The 23413-nt window shown below is 41.6% G+C and overlaps 7 protein-coding genes across 7 annotated transcripts; 4 read left to right on the top strand and 3 right to left on the bottom strand.

Annotated features, from left to right (window-relative positions):
* Window positions 1-429: 429 nt before the first annotated feature.
* Window positions 430-4148, top strand: ATC70_009517 (uncharacterized protein; the record flags this gene model as incomplete). The annotated part of the gene is made up of 7 exons (XM_064828749.1): window positions 430-514; window positions 580-1463; window positions 1517-2003; window positions 2054-2144; window positions 2198-3044; window positions 3099-3699; window positions 3760-4148. 7 exons carry the CDS (start codon window positions 430-432, stop codon window positions 4146-4148), a joined length of 3384 nt encoding a protein of 1127 aa, XP_064685951.1.
* Window positions 4149-4480: 332 nt separating this feature from the next.
* Window positions 4481-5434, bottom strand: ATC70_009516 (uncharacterized protein; the record flags this gene model as incomplete). The annotated part of the gene is made up of 1 exon (XM_064828748.1): window positions 4481-5434. The coding sequence occupies one exon, from the start codon at window positions 5432-5434 to the stop codon at window positions 4481-4483; it is 954 nt and encodes a 317-aa protein (XP_064685950.1).
* A 679-nt stretch (window positions 5435-6113) lies between these two features.
* Window positions 6114-7419, bottom strand: ATC70_009515 (uncharacterized protein; the record flags this gene model as incomplete). Its single annotated transcript, XM_064828747.1, has 6 exons — window positions 6114-6572; window positions 6636-6778; window positions 6843-7041; window positions 7111-7226; window positions 7277-7343; window positions 7396-7419. The coding sequence occupies 6 exons, from the start codon at window positions 7417-7419 to the stop codon at window positions 6114-6116; spliced, it is 1008 nt and encodes a 335-aa protein (XP_064685949.1).
* Window positions 7420-7766: 347 nt separating this feature from the next.
* On the top strand, window positions 7767-8197 carry ATC70_009514 (uncharacterized protein; the record flags this gene model as incomplete). Its single annotated transcript, XM_064828746.1, has 3 exons — window positions 7767-7845; window positions 7910-8112; window positions 8171-8197. 3 exons carry the CDS (start codon window positions 7767-7769, stop codon window positions 8195-8197), a joined length of 309 nt encoding a protein of 102 aa, XP_064685948.1.
* An 84-nt stretch (window positions 8198-8281) lies between these two features.
* ATC70_009513 (uncharacterized protein) lies at window positions 8282-8935 on the bottom strand (the record flags this gene model as incomplete). The annotated part of the gene is made up of 5 exons (XM_064828745.1): window positions 8282-8380; window positions 8450-8613; window positions 8670-8735; window positions 8789-8824; window positions 8875-8935. 5 exons carry the CDS (start codon window positions 8933-8935, stop codon window positions 8282-8284), a joined length of 426 nt encoding a protein of 141 aa, XP_064685947.1.
* A 6542-nt stretch (window positions 8936-15477) lies between these two features.
* Window positions 15478-17049, top strand: ATC70_009512 (uncharacterized protein; the record flags this gene model as incomplete). Its single annotated transcript, XM_064828744.1, has 1 exon — window positions 15478-17049. The coding sequence occupies one exon, from the start codon at window positions 15478-15480 to the stop codon at window positions 17047-17049; it is 1572 nt and encodes a 523-aa protein (XP_064685946.1).
* Window positions 17050-17489: 440 nt separating this feature from the next.
* On the top strand, window positions 17490-20930 carry ATC70_009511 (uncharacterized protein; the record flags this gene model as incomplete). The annotated part of the gene is made up of 1 exon (XM_064828743.1): window positions 17490-20930. One exon carries the CDS (start codon window positions 17490-17492, stop codon window positions 20928-20930), a length of 3441 nt encoding a protein of 1146 aa, XP_064685945.1.
* Between the last annotated feature and the right edge of the window lie 2483 nt (window positions 20931-23413).

The raw sequence follows: 23413 nt of genomic DNA, 5'->3' as shown, positions 1-23413 counted from the left end.
GTGAATAACTTGGCCTGAACAAATAGGTTGAGTTCTGATGCACTGATGGGTTGTTTATGAAGTGTGTACCTCTCTTATTTCCATCTCTGTCACTTTGTTTGTGCAACCACATAATAAGCGTTTGGATGTGAGGAAATGCCATGACCACGTTTTCTGCCATGGACTATGGAAAACCATCGTTTATTATACAGCGTGGATGATGCTGCGTATGTCTCAGGCACTAGATACCTAAAGACACTGGCATTGCTATAGTCTTAATGGGCGCATTTGCATCTGTTTTCTTCTGTGTTCAGTTTAAGCTTTTAGGCTTAGGCATGATTACACAGATTTGGAAATTTCAGTGGTGCATCTACTTTAAAGACTACTCGCTTTGAGTGGATTAGTTACATCTTTCTTTTCTTCTTCTTCTTCTTCATTTACTTATTCCAAATGACTCGGGGAGAAATCGACGTTCTACCGGAGATTCTGTTCTCTCAGCAGACAAAGAAGCAATTCAGCCGTGTGCTAGGCTTTGGTAGGGAAAGATAGTGGCTGCATGTAGCCGCGAGACTGACGCCATGTGTGTATGTATATTTACAGATCTTGGATCATCTGCCCTTAGTTGCTCGCTTTCCAATGACAAGACACCAATTACTGCCACTGTGTTTCAGGACTGGGCCAATGGATCGAAAAACGAACCGCTTTTTCCTTCTTGTATCCAGTACAAGAACTGGTCAAAGACAACAGACTGCAACAACATTAAAATAGGCTTTGACGGCCGCCCTGAAGAAAATCCACTGGACGAAGGTGATCTCTACATCCCAAGCATCAAACGCCATGTCATCCAATGGATTCAACAAGGCACTCAAGATGACCAACCCGATGCCCTTCTGGTTCTTTCCGATTTTTTCAAGGCTACTCGTACTCACTTTGAAAACGCATTCAAGAGGTTCAATGAAAAGCTGGACAAGACTCAAGAACAAAAACAAAAAGCTTGCAACCCGAAAACTGCTGCTGCTACAAAACATTATAGCTTGGGTGATTGTCGATTTAGTTTCGCCGTGCCTGATGGTCTTGCTTGCAAATCAGAGTATACAAATCTCATTCGAAAGGCTTTTGTGCAGGCTGGTTTTCTCAAGCAGGAAGATGTTGCCAATCGACTGATATTCGTAAGCGACGCGGTCGCTGCAGGTTACAGTTGTGTTCACGCACCACAGAACTTTAGCGGCATAGAGCTTGACACCAACTACCTTGTCGCTGATCTGGGGTATGATTCAACCAAAATCGCCATCGTTCAAGCCCAAAAAACTGCAGCCACCAGCACTGTTTTACCATCCGCACACGAAACTGCAATTGCAGGCTATGGTAGCTTCAGTGACAATTTTAGAAAGTACATCACAGAGAGATCAGATACATTCAACCTGGATGCCACTCAACCCGAGAAGGTGGATTTGTTTGTTGCTGCTTTTGAAACATACAAGACGGTAAGTTCACCATCTGTCCTTGCAAAGCCCTCGTATTCTAAGCCATGGAGTAGAGCAATATTGACTTGAATAACGACACTGGAGAAACCGAATTTACTGTCAACAATGAGCCCGTCATTATTAGCAACAGAGATCTGCGAGAACATGTATTCAAACCCTACCTGGATGACATTTTCAGCCTCGTCTTTAAGCATTGTCAAACCTACAGAATAGCCAAGATCTTTTTCCGTGGACAGTATTGCCAAGATCCGTACTTTGACAAGGCCTGCAGCAACTTTGTCACAGACGGTCAATACAGTTTTCATCGTATACCCAGATGTTTCGTCTGGGGAAAGGAGCCAGAATACATGATTTCCAATGGCGCTGTTTCCTATGGTCTTCGCTCTGCCTTGGTACAGGTTCCCTTATTCAAGCCCACAGAGACTCCTGCCAACCAATCAGATGAAAGCAGTAAAGTGCAGAAAACGAAGGACAGCACTACATCAAGCGACAAGTTCTCTCATTTAGATTTACCCAAGGGCCATTTTGCAGTTGGCATTGGTAGGTTAAATCGTTATGAATATACAGCCATTGCTCATCCTTGTGAATAGATTTTGGTACCACATTTTCGGGATGCTCATATGCTGATATTAGCAAGATGAAGCCGGGAGAGAAGCGCGCCATCGAAACAATCGACGTTTGGTAAGACACACTACGAAATGGCAGCTCCAGTACATTCACTCATACTGAGGCAGGGACAAAGCCTCTACCTATCCAAAGATCTCCACTGCTCTGAGGTACAATCAGAGCTCTGGCAAGTTTTCGAAATTTTGGGGGTTTGATGCATTGAAAGCCAAGAACGAAATGAAGCCTGGAGACCTAAAATTACAGTACTTTAAGCTCTTACTTTCGCCTGAAAATGTCAAGAGATTCTATGGCAATGGCAACAGAGAGATCAGAGACGTTCAAGACCAATTATACATGGTTGACTTGAGCTCTAATGGCAACAGACAGGCCGGGAATTCCAAAGCCTTAACACCGGTTGATATCATTGCCAAGTATCTCAAGTATTTTAACAGCAGAATCAAGGAGCATTTGGAGAAAAAGACGGGCATCAAGGCTAAATCACTGAAACTAAAATATGTCATTACTGTGCCTGCCATGTGGACGGATACTGGACGAGCTACTATGATCGAGGCTGCTATCCAGGCTGGCCTTGTCAAAAGCAATGAAGGAAAGTATATTCAACTAATCACAGAACCCGAGGCAGCGGCACTTTCTTGCGAGAAGTTCATGAAGGATACCTTGAAGTTGAATAGTGCTTTCTATGAAGAAGAATTGGTCTTTACTGTTTTTGACGCTGGAGGAGGTACTGTTGATCTAGTCACTTTCAAGCAGACCATTGGAAAGACAGAGGATGGCAAGGAGGAAAGAAGTATCAAGCAGATTGGAGATGGTAATGGCGATACTTGCGGTGCCGCTTATTTGGACACAAGATTCAAAGAAGCCATCATTGATTTTTACAATGATACCATGGGACAAAGAATCAAAGGAGAAGGCTTCTTCAATTATCACGTGGAGTATTTTAAGGAGAATATCAAGGTAGGGCGTCTTGTGGATATAAACGGGACACTTTTTTGAATCATTCACATGTAGAAAAACTTTATGCCTAGCAGCCGTACTGATGCCGTGTATAGAATCCCGCTACCTGCTCTCCCTGAAATTCCTCTAGATACCAAGCCAAAGCCCTATGGAGAATCGAATGACCCTAGTAGACCCAAGCTAAAATGTAGTCTCATTGACAAGAATACTGTTCTTGAGATTTCAGTGGCTGAAATCAAGCGATGCATATTTGATCCGATTGTGGATAAGGCAGTTGACGTGCTCAAGACACACCTGGAAAAAACTAGCAATAATCGACCTTCCGCTATCCTGATGGTGGGTGGCTTCAGCCAGTCAAAGTATCTGAAGCAAAGAATTCAAAGCTTCTGCTTGCAAGAAGACATTCCTCATGTAAGTGCTCCTCCTAAAGGTGTCACTGCCATCTCTCGCGGTGCTGTCAGCTATTTCCTGGAGCCTCGTCTTGTGTCAAGAAAGATTGCTTCCAGTTCTTATGCTCTATGTGTTGACCTGGCTAACAAGTCGAACAACGCAAGCCATCTGTGTTATTTCATTCGAAAAGGTGCGTCCATTGAAGTAGAAGAAAAGCTATACACAAAGACTGTATCAGTCATGTATCCTGGAAGCGCGGTCATAGGTAATGTTGGACAGAGCGATCGATGTAGATATTATAAAGACTCAACTGCATTTACTTTAGCTCTTTTCGCCCACGATGAACCAGAAGGCAAGGCTGCGGATGAAGTTGAATCAGTAGGCAAGTGTAAGAAGGAGGTTGAACCCTACACATCCAATGATGGCAAAAACGTAAAAAAGGTCGCTGAATACGTGATTGATCTGCCGGATTCTCCGTTGCTTTCTCCTGGTACAATGGTGGATTTGCAAGTTTCTTTCAAAACGGCTATTGACGGCGTCTCGCTTGACATAAAGAGTGTGGATGATAGAATCGGATTACAGACAAGCGGACAAACTGATGAGAAGTGTATCTCATTCAAGAGAATTGAAATGGATCCTCTAAAAATCAATTTGAATAAGGAAGGTTTGCAACGCATGAGCATATTTGGCATCTCATTTTCAAAAGGCGGATAGAGTGTAGTGTTTTATATAAGCATCTTTCAAAATAAAATCAAACTTGTAGTACCCCCCCCCCCACACTAAACTTGTATCAATTTCTCTGGATTTGATCCAGGCAACAAACTTAATTTAGGGGCACATCTTGATTGGCTGGATGTCAGATTTGATGGTTGAGAATCAGAAAGGCCATACTCTGCTCAACTCGGATAAACAGATCCAATATATACAGAAACGTCAGTAAGAGGTAATTTATTCAATAAAGTGTTTTTGGAATATGTAACAAATAATAGGAAATAGAATGAAACGAGAAAATAATACTACAAATATATGCTATACAATGAAATGCTTTAATAACGACCACGTCCACCACCACGTCCACCACCGCGACCACCGAAACCACGGCCACGATCACCACCACGGCCACGGCCACCAAAGCCACGACCACGATCGCCACCACGTCCACGACCGCCACCACGACCGCCGTTGAATCCACCACGAGGAGGACGGCTACGGACTCTGTCAGAGTCATCACCACCGCTGAAATCAGTACGAATAGGACGGCCTTCAATGCTGACACCGTTCATGCCCTTGACAGCAGCCTCGGCTTGACCGTCAGTTTCGAACTCGACGTAGGCAATACCACGAATTTTACCTGTTTCTCTATTGAAAGGCAAACGAATATCACCAATGATAGTACCAAACTTCTCGAATGCAGCACGGATATCATCTTCGTTGAGACTATGAGACAAGTTGGCCATGAACACAGTGTTTGTTTTGGGGCCAAAGTTGTTGTCCTTGACACGAGGGGTAGCAGGAGTGGCATTGTCGACCTTGATAGTGCGACCCATGAAATCAGTACCATCGAGTTCCATGGCAGCAATTTTACCAGCTTCTTCGGTGAAATCAATGTGAGCAAAACCACGAGAGCGGCCAGTTTGAGGATCCAAACGAAGTCTAACGTCAGTGATCTCACCACAAGACTTGAAGTGTTCACGGACATCATCAGATGTAGCATCGTAGCTAAGTTGACCAACCCACACAGTAGCACCATCAGCACCAAAGGTCTTCTTGACAACCTCTTCCACCTTGACAGTCTTCTTGGGACGTTCCTCCTCCTCCTCTTCTTCCTCCTCGACATCGTCCTCCTCTTCGGAATCAGAGCGAGAACGCTTCATGCTTACCTTCTCCTCTTCTTCTTCTTGTTCAGAGCCAGATTCTTCACCAGAAGAGGAGGAACTCTCGTCGTTGGAGGCAGACTCGACGATTTCTTCAGCCTTGACTTGAGCAACAGATTTTCCCATTATAAAATTTTGTGTGTGCGTGTGTGTGTGTGTGTGTGTGAGGGGGGATAGATTGCATGTTTACTATTTTTTTTCGCTGCCTTTTTATGGAGAAATCAAGAAACGCCTCCACCGCCTGCTTTTCATGTTGTGACTCCCAGCAAAAGCCACTATGCAAACATCGATATCCTCTTTGCTCCACTGTCAAAACTTTATTTCATGGAAGGCACAGTGTTCCGTTGCTTGGCCAGTTGCTAGATATTTATTGGATTAGTATGTGAAATGTGCTGGTTGTTGCGATTATGTGTAGCTGCTGATCTGATATGTATATCAATGGCATGTCAATTGGATCACTGCTGAAGGCTCAATTTATCTAAATCAGCATTTGGATGTGGATAAGGTTGACATTGGATGATCAGTAGATCTATTATAGCATCGCTTCACCATTGCATTGGAACAAGAGCCCTACTGCAAATGACCACTATAAGGAACATAGACTCTGGACATTGGGCGGTGAGATTATCATCATTTGGCATGTTTATGCGAGTGCATGATCAATCAAATTGTGTAATGGTATTAGAAAAGTTATTAATATTACATAAGAAAAGAAAGAAACAAAGAGTGTAGATTAATGGTTGTTATAATGCATTCGAGTGTAGTATAAAAGGCTATGTATAAAGGAGAGTATGTGTATAAAGAGTTATTTTTTGTATGCAATCGAGCTTAAACCAAGCTGATTTCCTGCATGGCTATCAAACAACATGCGCAAACCCTGCTGTGGCTTCAGTATGGAGGCTGTTGATTGTGGTCCCAGTGGTGGTGATTGAATATAGGTAGACCCTGCTGGTTTTCGAGCCGTGGTCGTATTCAAGTGTGATTCTTTGGTGGTGGAGCTTGACACAATGGAAGAGTTATCGTCATCGTAAAAGGAGATGATGCTGGTGCGGCGTGAGGTGGAGGAGGAGGAGGACGATGCAACAGATGCCAGCTTGACAAGCCGTGGTTCTTGTAGCATGTGTATGGTGCCTTGAGCCTGCTCAAGCATCTGTGTATATTCAAACATCCTCTTTACAATATCATGCACACTCCCCTTTTGCTCTTTTTGATGATTCTCTATGGACTTCAATCTACCTTGTAGCTGACTGTTCTCGTACACAACCTAAGACAGATTGATTAATATCCAGTGTGTTGGGTTTCCATGCGCATTGTTGCTCTTTCTTACCAATGCTAAATCCGAATACATGTTTCTGATGGCTTGAGTTGCAAAGACGTCAGATTCCTTTTGCGTTTTGACAGCCCTCTCAAGCAAGACTTGTAGATTGACATTGACTTCTTCTGTGGCTGTTAGGTCTTGCTCAATTTCAGCTGTTTGGAAGCAGGTTATGTTAGTTGCAAGTGACGGCATTCACATCACATCACAGAGACTTACACACTCGGTCTTTTGACTTTTCCAAATCAACAGCGATACCATCCATTTGTTTGACTAGACCAGCCATATTTCGTCTAAATTCAGCAAGCTCCTCTCTGGCCTGCTCCATCTCTCGCAAGAATTGCATTCGTTCAGTGGCATCAAGCGTATTGTTGCGGTCTTGCTGCGTGATGGAGGGAGTCGAATACGAGGATGTAGGCTGTAGTTACAGTATGTGTGTGTGTGTGTCAATCATCTTTGTTTGTTGCTGTTGCGTGCATGCACTAACCTTGATGTCATGTGTATTATCAGGTTGATTCGAGTAATATGTGTAGTCTTCTTGGAAGTAGTCTGCAACGGGTGCATCAATCACACTCGCTCGTCTCTCTTTAATTAGGTGGGTATCTACTGCATTGCGTCAATTTAGCGAACCCAAATGCTTTAATGTGATCTACCTTTTGACTCTAAGATGGACCAATGTGGGTCAGACTTATCTGGATGTGTATGGGGACGACCCAAGGGCTGGTTCTCATGTGAGTATATAGGCTCTTCATTGCAAGATCATCCAACTTACTTGGGATATCACCTCGGAGTCCATTTATAGCTTCATAGGGTTCTCACTCTACAGGAAATGTGTGCTTACTGAGCTGATCAAAAGATGAAATGAAAATTAGGTGTGTGGGGCTATGGAAAGAAAGAGAAAAAGAGAATTATCCCGCTGTGCTGCCTAACTTTGGGATGCTACACACTCTTGCTTCACCTGAAGTATAGGCTCGTGACGCAGCTAGTGTCTGTAGCTGTAGAGACAAAGCTGAATGTTTAGTAGTTGCACCAAGTTTTGCCGAAAAATCTGGGGTCAGCGTGATAGCAATGAAAGATGGTCCAGGGATTTCAATTTTTAATTTCTTGCTTTTTTCGTTCTCTTTTCGATAACACTATAGAAACATGCAACCTACAGCTACTTTGCGTGCAGTTCACAAACCTTTGATTCGATTCTTGGGTCCTAGAGCCAATCTCTGGAAGGGTGAGCTCAAGCTCCAAAACATGGATAAGCATAATTACTGATTTTTAATGCAACATGTTTGTAGATGCCCCTCAACATACTGGCCCTCACCCTTTAACACCACCTAATCTTGTCAAGCATGTCGCCGAGGCGTCAAAGCCTGCTGCTGCCGCTGCTACTTCCAGTAAGGCTGCTTCATCTCAACAACAAGGTGTCCTCGAATTCAGCCAATTAGCTGCCAAGTATAAGCGTGCCCCCATTTCCGAGGCTGAGATGGAGGCTATCGAGGTAAGTGACATACAGTACCCAAGGAGGAACGTTTCCATACTCATGGCGATATAATTAGAGTGGTGGAGCTACATTTATCATCTAAGATCACGGATAGACTATATACTTGAACTGCCCAATAAACGATGTGTGTGTATACTATATATATATGATGCAAAAAGAAAAGAGTTTATTCAGTAACTGCAACGCATTCAATTTCGACAGCAACATCCTTGGGAAGACGAGCAACTTGGACAGCACTACGAGCAGGTTGATGCTTGTCGAAAAACTATAAAAGGAAACATATAAGATGGAGCAGTTAGCGTTAAACATTTCCTTTTACTGCACATTTGCTTACTTTGGCGTAGACATCGTTCATGGCGACGAAATCATTCATGTCCTTCAAAAAGACAGTAGTCTTGACGACCTTGTCTAATCCAGATCCAGATTCTTTGAGAACAGCTTCCATGTTGGATAAGCTTTGGTGTGTTTGTTCAGTGATGCCTCCCTCAATGACATTGCCTGATCTCAGCTGGATTAGAGGTTGAATGCTGTCAAACACACTTTATATAACCTACCTGATTCAGGGACGACGGGAAGAGATCCAGAAGTATATACCATGCCGTTTACCTTGATAGCTTGAGCTTTTTCAATTGTGAGCGGTTGTTGTGCTTGTGCAAATGTCGTCTTTACTTACCATAAGGTCCAATGGCAGCAGGTGCGCCAGTGGTGTCTATGATGGCACGCGTGAGATTTAATCATGGAAAGACTACATGTACTTACGGACACGAGTCAGTGTTGACATGGCTCTGGATGCGGCAGGGAAGAGTTTGCTAGGGAACATTGTCGTAGCGATCTTGATAAAAAGAGAAATGAGGAAAGTTGAAAAGAAAAAGAAAGTTGACTAAAGGTATTTTAAGACTTTCAGATTGTGGATCCGGGGCAAATTAACCCAGCCATTTGATGCGCATCGAGTGTCTAGTGTAAACTTTACATTATACAAAGCAAATTTGGAGAGCTTGGAAATGACAAGTGGTATGAAGGATTGAGGTGATATAGCCATCTCTTATTCTGCACAAGTACTTATAACCAGAAGAAGAGAAGAGGAGAGAGAGAGAAAGCAAATAATCTCATGGTTTAAAAAAGAATGGGCAGAGGCCTTTACGATCTTTTGCTGCTGGCTGCACAGGCAAGTTTTGGCTCGACCAAAATTTTCAAGAAAATGGATAATACGTTTACAGCTTGTCATTTGCAAGTAATTAAGAATGGCGAAGGGATAAACGAGGCATTGGGACACCTTGTAATAAAAACTGCTTCGTAATATCTTGCTTTGTTGCGGTATGATATAGGTTTAAAGCTGTGTTGCATATTTTACTACCAACAACAGAGACCAACTTCTTTACGTCTTATGTTGATGCCAAAGAAGACTTCTTATCAGAAAGAGTATATACACATTTTGAGGAATTACTAAACATATAAAGGGGCTTTCAGTCGCTACATTGGCTGTCAAATAATTAAGCGAGGAGGAAAATGTAAAGAAACCAATATTATACAGAGAAAAACGAATGTTTCGACAAGCACTACTATATGTATTACTGCCAATTCATCCAAGCTTCTTCTCTATTAACTATATGTTATTCCCCTATGTTTGCTCTACCAAATAAAGCCTCGTCTGGGCACCTACTGCGATACTTTTTTTCAAAAATCGGGCTTAACACTTAAATTGGAGTTCACAGTCGCAAAACAACATGTTTTCCTTTAATAACAATAGCACAACAGAAGCATCCATACGGTGCTCAAGTCTATAAAATAAATACAGGGCGTGGTATGATTAGTAGCAATGCACAAAAATAATTTTATATGCGCCACTATAGCAAAAGTTAGCCTTGACCGATTGTTTTTTGACAATTTGGCGGGGGAAAACCTTTTCGGCAGTGTAGCTCCGTGAAATTATATAAACCCGATCTCAATATTACGGTTTGTTGATGTCGATTCTTGTCTCGCAGAATACGTAGGTATCATGAGTTTCTGTTCGCTCGACTCTGATACAAGACTTCGTTGTTTAGTCCCCCAATGATGCTGACACTGACTAAATCTGCTGTCTCGTAGTATCAGCCATTTTTCCTTGATTATGATTGTCCAATATTATTGTGGATAGACTTTAAGCCTACCTTTACGGTTAAATATGATATCTCTGTTGTGGACGACCATCAAGAGGGTTTTGCTGAGTTGAAAAGCATTTTGATTAGCCCGAGCAAGTCGTTAGATTCAAATTTGAATAGTACCACTGACGCTCAAGTTTTAGAACCACTGTAATCTGTTTAGAATAACGAAATATAGACAGAGTAAATACAATTAGAACTGAATATATTTATTATGTTATTCCAAGATTGAATAGGGATCAAAACTAGTGTAGATATCAAAGGTATTTATAGTTATTTGACAGTGCCGCAGCAATAGGACCTTGATCTTGAATGCGGGATAATTGTATAAGCCTTGAACCAGTAACGAGGATGTGCTGCATCAGAACTCATGAACCACCAGTCAAGGATAAACAACAAAGATGATCCAGGATAGAATGTTCTTCCTAATAGCTTTGACGGAAGAACATTTGTCGGAATTGAAACCCACTTCCAGGGACGAAAGGCCATAGGCTACCACTCTCTCGGAACCAGGATATAGATTAGCCATTTGATGGCACCACTCATGTTCCTTCGTGCTGCTTGAATAAAGACCTCTCACTTCTACTATGCATCTCAGCTCATTCTCAGATCCTCTTGTGTAATATACAACGCCCAATACATTTGCCTCTCAGAGATGATCTATATCCTCAACATAATCGAGCATCTCAAAAAGAAAGATCTGAAAGATCTGATGGTCAGTGTGGAATACATCCACTATGATCTGCATTCCGACAGTTCATCCAGTTACCAGATTTAGATATAAACTGTATGTACACTGGATTAGATGTACGATACCGATTTATACTATAAGAAGATATGGACTTCAGATACGCTAGTACTATAAGATTCATACTATATAAGATATAGGCTATAGATGGCACCACGGACATGGATGGCACTATAGACTTATACTTGTATTCCGACATTGACTACGGATGTTTACCATATCTGGATAGGCACCAAGATTAATGCAATATGAGCTTGTTGCTTCAGATGTGCACTTCATGATCCACGCTATAAGACACATGCTTATATCCGTGATACTAGCTACAGATACTTTATGTACTACAGACTTGTACTATATATGAGACATGCTATAGACATGCATACGATATGCTATAGACATGCCATATATCCAGATACATGCTAAAGATGTATGCTTAGCGATATACACTCAGATATGTACTATTAATATAGACTAAGAAGACTGTACCTATCGGATACATGCTACTAGATCGATATTAATTATCCTTATGGAAAGGATAGATCAGGGTACTTCGGATGAGAGTCTAATTATTCATCCAGACAGAGCTAAATCATGATTAGCTTGCTGGAGTTGTCTTTTAGCATGATTAGACATTAGTTGATCTGAGTTGACTTATTTGTCAATCTAATTAATAGAACTTTTATCCATTGTTATAGTATATAAGAAGGATCATCTACCTGGCCAGTAGAGAGACTTCAGTTTACTTTACACCTGTCAGTTTGATAATAAAATATACCTTTATCAAGTTGACATTACTGTTTTTTTATTCTTTTTTTTCCGTGAATTTTAGTCTATCAAGCCTCAAATTCCACAGTCAGGATTAGAATAAAAGTGTCTATAACTTAGAGATTGAACTCTGTACAATGCAGAACATCAGGGACATTAGACAGAACTGTAATCTACTCACTTCTTTGTCAGCACAAAATACTACGCCTTATTTTCAGGCCAAATTCTGTCTAAATCTAGCCATTTTGAAGCGCGAATAACTCATGCTACAAAGCGTTTTGAGCGCTTGGAATAGCACCACACGCCTTCTCTTGGCCACGCTTCTCTTACCGGTGCTTTATCTCAATTTTTTTGGGTCATTGCAAATTTACTAAAAATCGTCATTTTCACATGAGTATTAGCAAGGGAAGATTCTTGAAAATCAAACGATCGCGTTTTTCAGCGCAAAAATGAAGACTTTTCCTATGATACATATTAGATCAAATTAATCGTAAAGATAAAATAAAACATCAGAAGTTGTTTCTCTGGAGCTTTCATAAGCTAAATTTTGATATATTTACAGAAAACCTGTTTTCATACTTTTGCAAATTGCTCATTATTTTCGGTCTGAAAGCTGAATGCAACCAGCATCATTCGATGCGCCTTCATTAACTCTTTATAGATGCATCAGAAAGTAAAGTATAACAAGGACAATTTTCATAGTCAAATTTAGCAAAAACGTTTAAAGAATGTGAAATCAAGTCGAATTTGAATACGAAAATACCCACTGCACAATTTCAAATTAAAGTGCAGTAGTTACGGCTGTCACGGCAGAAGGCTGAGGCCAAATCTACTGGGCGTGACGTCGGTTAAGGCGCCCTCTCATTTTTCCATACCCTCGTTTTTTATTTTTTTTGCAAATTGCGTTTAGTATCAAACCATCTTTTGATTAAAAATAACACTCTAGCTTCTGATAACACGGCCTTGCACTGTTAAAAGTGATTAATACTGCTTCTTTAAAGTGGAATATAGTAGGTACTATTCGATAACGAGCACTAGAAGACGTAAAATCAGTACTAATCGAATTTGTTTATTAGGTTTCGATAATTTTCTGCCTGTTTGACGTCGGTGCTGCTGCCATTACTTCTCTGCTATTTCTGCTATTTGCTTCTTTGGTTTATTATGTCTGGTGGTTGCTTCGTTGGTCTCTATCTCTGGTGGTTGCTTCTTTAATCTTTGTCTAGTCTCTGGTGCCGTTCGTTCTTTGGTTTTTCTATGATGCTGATGTTGCTGCTGATGTTGCTGCTGCTAGTCTGGTCTTTCTTGGTTTGCTGTCTCTGTTGCTTCTGGTGTTGTTGCTGGTGTTGTTGCTGCTAGTCTGGTCTTTCTTCTTGGTCTGCTGTCTCGGTTGTATGTTTGTTCTCTGGTCTATCTCTGGTAGTTGTCTATTCTATGCTGGTCTATCCGTGGCTGTGGCAAGTGGTAAGTAAGTTTTTTTCTTTTGGTCGCAATGATATAAAACTTCTCTGGACGTTTTTATTATTGCTTTTTTTTCTCGTGATAATGCATTCATGATGTTTGCTTTGTTACGATCTCTTTTTCTTTCGTTGGCTGTGATATGATCAGCTCAACGGATGCTTGCGATGTTGTTGCTTCGTATGTACGAACAACAAGCATGATATACTGCTATATATCTGTATTGCCGTTGTAATACTACTTTGTTATATGGCCGTGGGTTGTTGTTTGTGTTGCCTCTGTCGCTTCACATGAAACAACATTAGTCAATCACTATATTGTATTGCACACTTATAATACTGATGTTGCTCATGCAATTGTGCGTGTTTGTGTTGCTTGACATCCGACTATTACCACCATGCACGTTGCTCATGCATGCATTTTTGTTGCAACAACAGCAAGCTGTTCTGAACATTCTTTGATGTTGTATTTGTTGTTATGCTTTTCTTTTGACTCACTTTTTTGTGTGAGTGTCCCTTTTTTTTATCTACATGCTACTATACTCCTATAGTAATATGTTCTTTTCTTTTCCTTTTTTCTTTTATTATGTTTCTTTCGAAGCATACCTCTTTATTACGTTGTGGTGGATGTGCCTATCGCTGAAGCTCAACAAGACTTTATCCGAGACTAGGAGATGGATAGGCTGCCTCCACTTAATTATTGCTACTTACTTTAATGATGATTGAGGGTCTCAACGCCTGAATTTAAAGCTAGGTGGTGTAAGTAAGGCATGCTCTAGCACCTGAGGGAAATTTGATGATAGTAACAGCTATATTGCTATATAGCGGAGCTTAAAATTTTGCCTCACATCAAAACAGGGGGAAACCCTCGCAAAATTTTTTTCAGATTAGCGGAGTTTTCAAGCGATTTGATTGGCTGAGGGGTTGAAAGAGAAAAGGTTTACAACTAGTTGATTTTCTGTTGATTTTTCATTTATCATGATATAGTGTTTGTAATAAAAGGGTTTCCATCCTAATAGTTAAAGTTTAGATCCTTCTTTATTCGAAAGTACGATAAGGTGCAATCATTTGATCTGGCGTCTACCAAACAGTTTTATTTGAGAAATATTTGCCAAAAGATGCATGATTATCAATTATCATGTTTAGATCTGTTGCATGCATTGCATTTGTTAAGCACAAAGAATAAAAGGATTATTATTTGTAGCTTATAAAAAATGTCCGATATTATAAAAAACAAGAAAAGACTTATTTGAATAAGTTCGGACACAAAAACTGAAGATCTATTGATGAAGACAAGAGTTATTATCACTAATGTAATCTTCACTATATATATTGTAAACCATTCAAAAAAAGTAGACAAGCCAATCATATCCTTTCAAATATAAAGAATTGTGTGCCATACAAGGTGAGTAAAACCACTGGCGAAGCCAGCAATGGGGAGGGGGTTTGAGGAAGAGCATAAGGCGTCTAATTCAACACTCGATAGCATTGATTTATAGGGGGGTTTTACCGTAGCGAAGCAAAGGCGCAAAGTCATGGTAATACGGCGTCTAATCCAATAGTTGGTAGCATTATTGATCTATATGAGGGCTTGATCGCAGCGAAGCGAAGGCGCAAAACCATAGTATTCAGTAACAAATCCAATTTCTCATTCCCTAAATTAATAATTGATTGTTTGAAATCTACTTATATAGCAGATTTTCATTGTTACTGGTTTGAAATGTCTACGATGAGAGCCAGCAGGGCGACACTGTCGTCGAGCGTAGCGAGGTTGCATCTAATTCAGCGTTTGGTAATATTAGCCTTAATGGGGTTTACCGTAGCCAGGCAAAGGTGTAAGACCATAGTATTCAAGCAGTAAATTCTGGTTTTCATTTCCATTGTTAATAAGCCTACCAGCAGCATATCGCATCAAAATTTGCATGAAGTAGCTTTGCCAAAAGCAATACGCCTCTACTCGAATTAGAATTTGCACAGGCTGCAGAACCGCCCTTTCAGAAGATCTCAGCTACCAAAGATGTCATTCATGCCATGAAAATAAAAGTTACAAAGCAAAAACATAACCAAATTTGACAGCTTTTGAGCCTTCATATCTTGATATGTAGACCTTTCTGGGCCGCCGGAATAACGCCAAACAATTGTACTCGAGTATTAGTAACTTCCTGACATCTTTGCTCAACTTTTTGAGGACCCAAAAAACATGGCCAAAAATCGACCAAAAAGCCTGAGGGGTACCTCATGGTTTTCATCGAAAAACATGGCTTTCTCCGCTAAAGATCACAATCTAGTAGATAAAGGCAGAGTCTCCACTTATGGTGGCTCTACGCTGGATTCTAGCCATAATCCAGGCAACAATATGTTCACATATGCTTCCTTCTTCAAAGATATTCACAACCAAAAGCGCACTCCATTTGAAGTTGCTCCCTCCATTGTTGATAATGGATCATCCCCAGGCAAGGCCCTCGACTTCACTTCCACCTTTGTTGAAGCGACCGACGACTTCTCGTTCATCATCGACTGCTCACAATTTATTGGCATGGTGTTCAAGGAGAAGACGCTACCCAGCTGTCTTCGTGCACAATATCCCAAAGGTCTTGGTATTAGACATCGTATGGTCGGCAAGAATCATAAGGTTATTGAAATGAACTTCCCCACTGAACAGGACTGTATGGAGGCCTTGGGGAAGGAGTTCGTCCTCCAGGGTAAAACTATTCAGGTCAGCAAGGCTTTGGACAAGAATGCCAACGTTGTTAGAGTTACTGTCTCGGCTATCCCTTACAAGCCTGTAGAGTTTCTTAAACCTTTGTTAATCCAGACATTTGAACAATATGGTGATATTCTCAATGTCGGTCTCTGTCACTCCAAGGATGGTAATTGGTTCACTGGTAGAGATTTTGTTACACTTAATATGGATAAATCCAAGCAATATGAAGCTGAGTTGGCACCTCAGATCCCATTTGGAGATTTTCCGGAGAAAATCCGTTTGGTTTGGACCAATATGCAGCCCATCTGTAAGGATTGTCATACTGATGAACATGTCAAGGCCGACTGTCCTCGAGCAAAGAAGAAGGCCTGTCATAAATGCGGTAGTCTCGAGCATCTTATTGCCCAGTGTCCCCGCGCTCATTGGAATCGAAAGAAGGACCAAACTACTCAGGAACGTCGTCGCAATTCCGTTACTAAGGAGAGTAACCCTTCATCAAAGCCTACAGGAAGAGAGGTCAATCTCTTAGAACTGATGAATGTCAAGCAACCCAAATACCTTGCCAAGAAGAAGGATGTGGATGTTGCCGAAGACGCTATGGAAACCGACGATGAATCCACCACTCCTGAACAAGAGGCTCAGGAACCAGCCGACTCAATCCATCAGGAGGAAGTAGCACCAGTTGATTCAGTTGAATCTGTCGAGCCACAGACTGCAGCATTACCTTCAGTTGCACCAACCACTGTCTTTGATCCACCCTCAACGGTGGAACCTTACCAAGATGACAGCCTTGATGACAAGGAACCAGCCTCTAAAGATGAACAGGAGACCGTTCATCTCACCAGTGAGGAATCTGAATATGAAGGCGGTGATACATCCGAAAGCTCTGTAGAATATACTAACTACCGGGACAAATACAATCTTAGTAAGGGCAAAAAGAAGACTTCTACTGCTGAAGGTGATACAGCACAGGAGGCTTCCCAGAAGCGTTCTATCAGGGAACTGGCTTCTACTCCACCGGGATCTGACCAAGAGGGATCTGCCAAAAAGGTTTCCAAGCAACAAGAGGACAGCCATATGGATGAGGCCGAGCAAGGCAACTCCACCACAACAAAATCATTATAATCTTAATGAGTGAATCAAACCAAACTAAGAATATCAAAATTAAGATAGGTTCAATCAACTGTAGGAACCTTAACAAACAATACAATCAAAACACAACAACACAATTCATAAGATATCTCAAAGGAGAACTATGCAACATATTACTATGCCAGGAAACCAACACTCCATCACACTCGTTTGACACTGTTACAACTTCCTTCAAATACCAGTTCCAATACCACCAAGCCATCTGGACCGGACAGTGTGGAATTATCAACTTCAATCAAGCCTTACACCTGCAACAACTAAAGACCTTTGACGATGGAAGAGCTATATTGGCTAAGCTCTCTCTTGTCGACAATAATATGCCACCTATGTATATACTCAATATTTATGCACATGCTGATGACTATAGGGCCAGGAATCAGCTTTTTGGTCAAATTATCACTCACCTCAACACTATGCCTAACATTCTGCCATCATTACTGATCGCAGGGGATATGAACTACTGTTTTGACAATGCTAGTTATCACCACTCTCACCGAGCAGGTAAACCGAAACAGTTTATGGAATTCTTGAACACCCATTTCTCTGATTGCCTCAACCCGAGAAATGAACCTCATGCATACACCTTCAAGCGCGGATCAACCATGTCTACCTTGGATTACATGTTTGCTGGACAGGGTATAGCTTCAAAGATGAGCGATGCCACCAACTCGTTCCTCCGTCCTGAATGGACTGATCATGCTCTTGTGACCAAAACATACACAACCGGATTGACAAACTGTGGTAAAGGCATTTGGCGTGCAAACCCTCACCTTGCCAAAAATCCTAGGTACAGACAGAAGTTGGCTGATGAAATCGAGAGATTCGTGGCGACCAAATTGGACTACAATCTTTCAGCTCAAGACAAATGGGATTTGATCAAGCGGAAGACCAAGCAGGTTACTATCAACTTTGCTAGACATCATGATACTTGGAGAAAGGCCAGAATCAAGGCGCTGCAAAGCGAGAGGAATAACTTGCTGCGATGCTACCGGAATGACATTGAGTGCTTGAAACTGCTGCTGCCGGATGTGGAGGGAGAGCTATCCAAGCTACAGCAGGAAATTGTGGAGATTCAGATGTTGAAAGCAGGCCGCCGATGGTTGGAGCAGAGTGAGAAGTCCCCAGGATATATCAAACACACCATTGACCAGCGTGTTGACCAACGGACAATTGCAATGTTGAAACATCCTAGCACTGGAGAAGCTTGCCTAGACACGGAAACCAAACTCAATGCTGCTGAATCCTTCTACCAGGATCTGTACACGGAGGAGCCAATTGACATGGATTGCTTGAATATCATGCTCGGTCATATTGACCGTACGGTATCACCGGAGGATGCTACAATGATTATGGAGCCAATAGACTATGATGATATCTTGGACGGTGCCCGTCGAACCCCCAAACAGAGTAGCCCAGGACTGGACGGCATTGGCTATGAGATACTTTACCTCCTTGTCTCTCACCCAAGCTGTCGTGATATTATCCATCAGGTATTTAATGACGCTGTTCGCTCGGCAAAGTTCCCCAAATCTTGGCAGGCCTCATGTATCATTATCTTACACAAGAAAGGTGACAAGAGTGATCTAGCTAACTACCGTCCCATCACATTGATTGCAGCGGATTGCAAGGTCTTTACTCGCATCATGAACTCTAGAGTTGTCCAAGTGGCTAACAGGATTATCACCCCTTATCAATGCGGTTTCTTGCCCGGCCGTTATATTGGGGATCATGGAATGTCTCTCCAGGTGATTATGGATAATGCTCAGTCTGCTAGCTGGCGGAACCCCTCCAATTTTACTGCTTATGCTGGCATCATGCTTGATAATGCCAAGGCCTATGACCGGGTCCACCCAAAGTATCTCTCCCAAGTACTGCTAAAGTTTGGCTTCCCTGAAGCGTTTGTCACATGCATTACCAACCTGTTCTTCGATAACTCCATCTATGTCAATGTAAATGGCTTCTTAACCGGGGCAATCTCTCAGCGACGAGGGATTCGTCAAGGTGATAGTATCTCGCCAGTCTTGTTCAACCTGGCCATTGAGCCGTTCCTACTCTCCATAGTCAACAATGTGAACCTCACAGGATACAGCCTGCAACACGTCAAGCTCCCACACCAAATACAGAACCCATGGATATCTCCTGCTCCCATCAAGGTCCTCGCGTACGCCGATGATGTCCTGTCCTTTGTGAAGTCGCAAGATGAATTAGTTGAGCTCCAGGATCGTCTCAGAGTGTACAATCAAGCCTCCAATGCCAAGATCAATTACAGTAAATCCGTCGCCTTCCCGCTGCACGGCGGTAAGATGAAAGATACTGATGGCCAACAGGTCAAACGTTATGTCACTACTCAACTGCGTATGAAATGGTACGACAGCCACTCCACGGGTTATATCAAGTATCTTGGATACCCACTCTGGTTTGCTAATCACCAACGCGATGTCTTCGTCTCAGAGCTACTGGGCAATATCAGGGTCATGACTGACATCTACGGGTCTAGAAAGGTCTCACTCTACGGCAAGGCCAACATCGCCAACACGCTCATCCTCTCCAAGCTGTGGCATGTTATCCGAGTTGTGTCGCTCCCTCAAGAGGTTTTGAAAAAGATCAAGTCCACCATTTACCAATTTGTGATGTCCGGTTTGTTCCCACCGCTCAAGGCAAACTCATTCTTTCTACCTCGTGATCAAGGCGGGCTAGGCCTGATCGACATTGGAGCACAACAAAAGTCGTTACAGTTTCGATACCTACGAGTCTTACTACTCGGTAACCATGGTCGCCTACCTGGCTTCACATATCAACTGCTCACTCACGCACTTCGTCTCACAAACGACGTCGCTCATCATGCCCTGCCTCTCTTGTTTCCATCTGCTCGCTACAAGAATACGCTGAATGGTCTCCATCCATTCCTATCGATGTTCAATGCCATGGACATCTGCAGCCTTCACAGAGACTGGGATAGACGCCCAACAATCACTACCATCATGAGTCTCCCCCTCCTTGCTGCCTTCAACCCCTTTGCTGTTACAACAGACCTGGAATTCATGACCAAAGATTCGGTTAGGAGAAGTTGTATCCGCGACTTCTTTGCATATGACCTTGCTCAGCATAGCCTCCAGTTTCGACCTCGGTCAGAATGCCCCACACCAACCACCTTGAACAAAGTTCGTCGTGCCCTAGCCAACCATCAGATCTCCTTCCAACGCTTTGTCAACCACAACAATGCCGGTGAGATGGATTTCCTGCCTTTCGTTGAATCCATGATCTACCAACAGCACCCAATCTTCAAACTGCCGAATAGAGAGCTCCGTTTCGTCATGCTAGACATGGCTAACCTCGATGTCGGTAGACATTACAGTAACCAACTCAGCAAACAGCAATGGAAGGCATTCTACAAGAACACGATGCACTACTCAGCTCGCAACCTTTGGTACAGAATGATCCACAAACAAAGCTCAAATCAACTGGCAATGGCCCAACGCAATCTTAAACATGCCGCATCAGACCGCTGTACCCTTTGCAATGAAGTGGAAGACGCTCAACACCTGCTCATCAGTTGCGTCCATAAACTTGATGTCTGGGACTCCTCCTTCAACGAGTTCCTTAGCTACCCCAAAACCGCCGATCCACAACTTATCTACAACTCAATTATGCACTTCAAACTGAAGCATTATTATATCTACAATTATGACTTACACATTACCATATATGACCTCTTTGCCACCATTATGCGTACTATCTGGAGACACCATTATCAACAGTTTTACAACCTCATCCCCTTTAATGCCATCCAAGTCTGTCGCCACATCCGCACAGAACTGTTAAGATTGTCAAATCTTAGGCAACTCTCCCATTAGTCTATTATTCAAGATTTATATATGGCAAGTCACTTTGTCTCCATACACTTGTCCATCTCTTTGATGCATTTGTTTTATTTCTAATTACTATCCTAATAAAATAATATCATCCAAAAAAAAAAAAAAAAAAAAAAAAAAAAGTTTTCATCGAAAATCAAACGATCGCGTTTTTCACCTTGAAAACGAAGACTTTTACTATGGTACATAATAAATCAAAATGTTTTTCTCGATTCAACGCAACCTCTGAAACCACTTTTATGAGGCTTTCATATGCAAAATATGGCTATTTTCACTAAAAACGTTATTTTATATTTTATTAAATTGCTCAGTAATTTCAGTCAAAACACTTATTAAAGTTAGCACCATTGGAAGCGCCTTGAAAAGTACTTCAAGAATGTATTAGGAAGCATAAGGTGATCATTACAGCTTATATAGTCAAATAATATAAAATAGATTTTTTTTTTTAAATTGTGTTTATTGATTGAGCCGCGTACACTAAGAGTAATAGGTCAGAGTGAAGAGGCGGGTGCAATTGAGAAATGAAAAAAATATAAATATAAATGGAAACTAAACTAAACTAACAAAAGGAACTATCTAACTATCTAAATTACAAGAGGGAATGGATTTGATCTTCATCCACTGTCTGTCGGACAGTGGAGTGGATATGTACCAGAATCGCCTCAGGGACAAAGATAGTGCCGTCAAAAACAAAGCGCATATGGGCTAGCCATATTTGAGACAGGGTGATGAGTAGGATTCTGTATGGATGGATGCCTTTGACTTGGGAGTACCAGATATCTGAAAAGTCCAGGGACAGAAGAGCCTCTTTGATGTCAGTGATGGACGTGGTGGGCCATAGGAACTCAAAAATGACGCCTTATAAAATAGATTAAAGAAGTCGAAAAAAAACAAAATCTGTCCAATCTTGAACAGAAAAAATAAATTGAGTTTGAATCGATTTTGGCGGCGGCATTGCTGCTGGCTGACCAAAATGCCTTTCTGTTGATGGCAATGATGATTGTGATGCTGATTAATTAGGGATTATGAATTTGAAAGAACAATCAATTAGCTTGAATCCTTTTTTATTTGGTTGTTTTGCGAGTTTTTCCCTATATAGGTGTCTTTTGCAATGATAACCTCTCAAAAAAATCGCTGTAGATCTCATAAAAGTCCTGTGTTTACGCATGGCCAGCTCTGTGTCGCCATCTCAAGAGCAGCATCCGCAAATGGTATCACAGTTCTACCGCCAGAAAATGCGACTCGGACGGAGGATGTAGTAAACCAGAAGTCTTATAGTAATATAACGTAAATGCTTCATAAAAAATGTTGATTTGTACCTCCAAAGTTCTGACGTTTAAATCAAGCTTCATGCCTAATATAGTCATTGTTTAAAATGTACTTTTATAGCAGAGTTTTACTATCTCTTCTGATTTGAAATGTCTTCGGTGAGAGCCCGCAGGGCGACGCCGTCATCGAGCGTAGCGAGATGAATCGGCTAGTTCTATTTATACTAAGTTCTGAATGCCAAAGTAGCAATTTATCTTGTACAAAGCTTATCACATCTGGTGAACCTCAGCATTTAGATAGCAGAGATGCACTTCAATTATCATAGCTTGTCTGTGTTGTGCAACAACATGGACATATCTGCCCCATCAAGAATACCTTAATCTTTATAGACAGTTGTAGCCCTTCTGGCACAACAGCATTGAATATTTCCTGAATAGCAGCCGTAACGTTTTTCTTCTGTACACAGTCCTTTCCAATAATGATCCAAACTCTTTGAGAGCTTTGCTATATGTGTGTTTTCATCTCTCATGTAGCTCTTTGATAGAGGCAACGCTTGATGAACTGCACTTCTCTTGAAAAATGTTCGCTCTGTTTAATAAAATGAAATATAAGCCTACCATAATAGCAGAGGGTGGATTTAAGTAGTCCTTTACAAGCGGTATTGCAGACTTCATATTGGACATGATGAGGAGGAGAGGTAAAGTAGTAGACAGAAAAGAGGCTCTTTTTCTTCCTGTTATTTTATTCGAGTAATAAGGAACTGCTGAGAATTGAATCGTGTTTATTAACAGCAGGAAGTGTCAATTAATCTTTAATCAGCATCATAAATATACCACATTGGATCGATCATTTAAATATGCAATCGAGGTTTCTCAACAACAACAAAACAGGCTGCTGCAAGTCTTCTACTGTGAATACTGCGTTAGACTTCGAATTGCAGATAGCAAGGCTTCAACTGTATTCATTATTTAATGAGGCTGAATCGGAGCGAGCTGCGCAAATCTAATAATACAAGCATTGCTTTATGAAATCATCGCTCTCTGACAGATAAAATACAAGCATTCAAGAAGCCACATATTAAATACATGTATTAAAAAACGGCCTGATTCAAAATCTGAGAAATGCTGTCAAATGAGTGAAATATATTGGGTTAATTTCTGCCCACATTACTATACTTAAATAGCCTCATGCAACAT

Source organism: Mucor velutinosus (genome assembly GCF_035048745.1).
Source record: "Mucor velutinosus strain NIH1002 chromosome Unknown tig00001563, whole genome shotgun sequence".
NCBI lineage: Eukaryota > Fungi > Mucoromycota > Mucoromycetes > Mucorales > Mucoraceae > Mucor > Mucor velutinosus.
The sequence above is the reverse complement of the archived record's forward strand: the minus strand, read 5'-3'. Positions and strand labels throughout refer to the sequence as shown.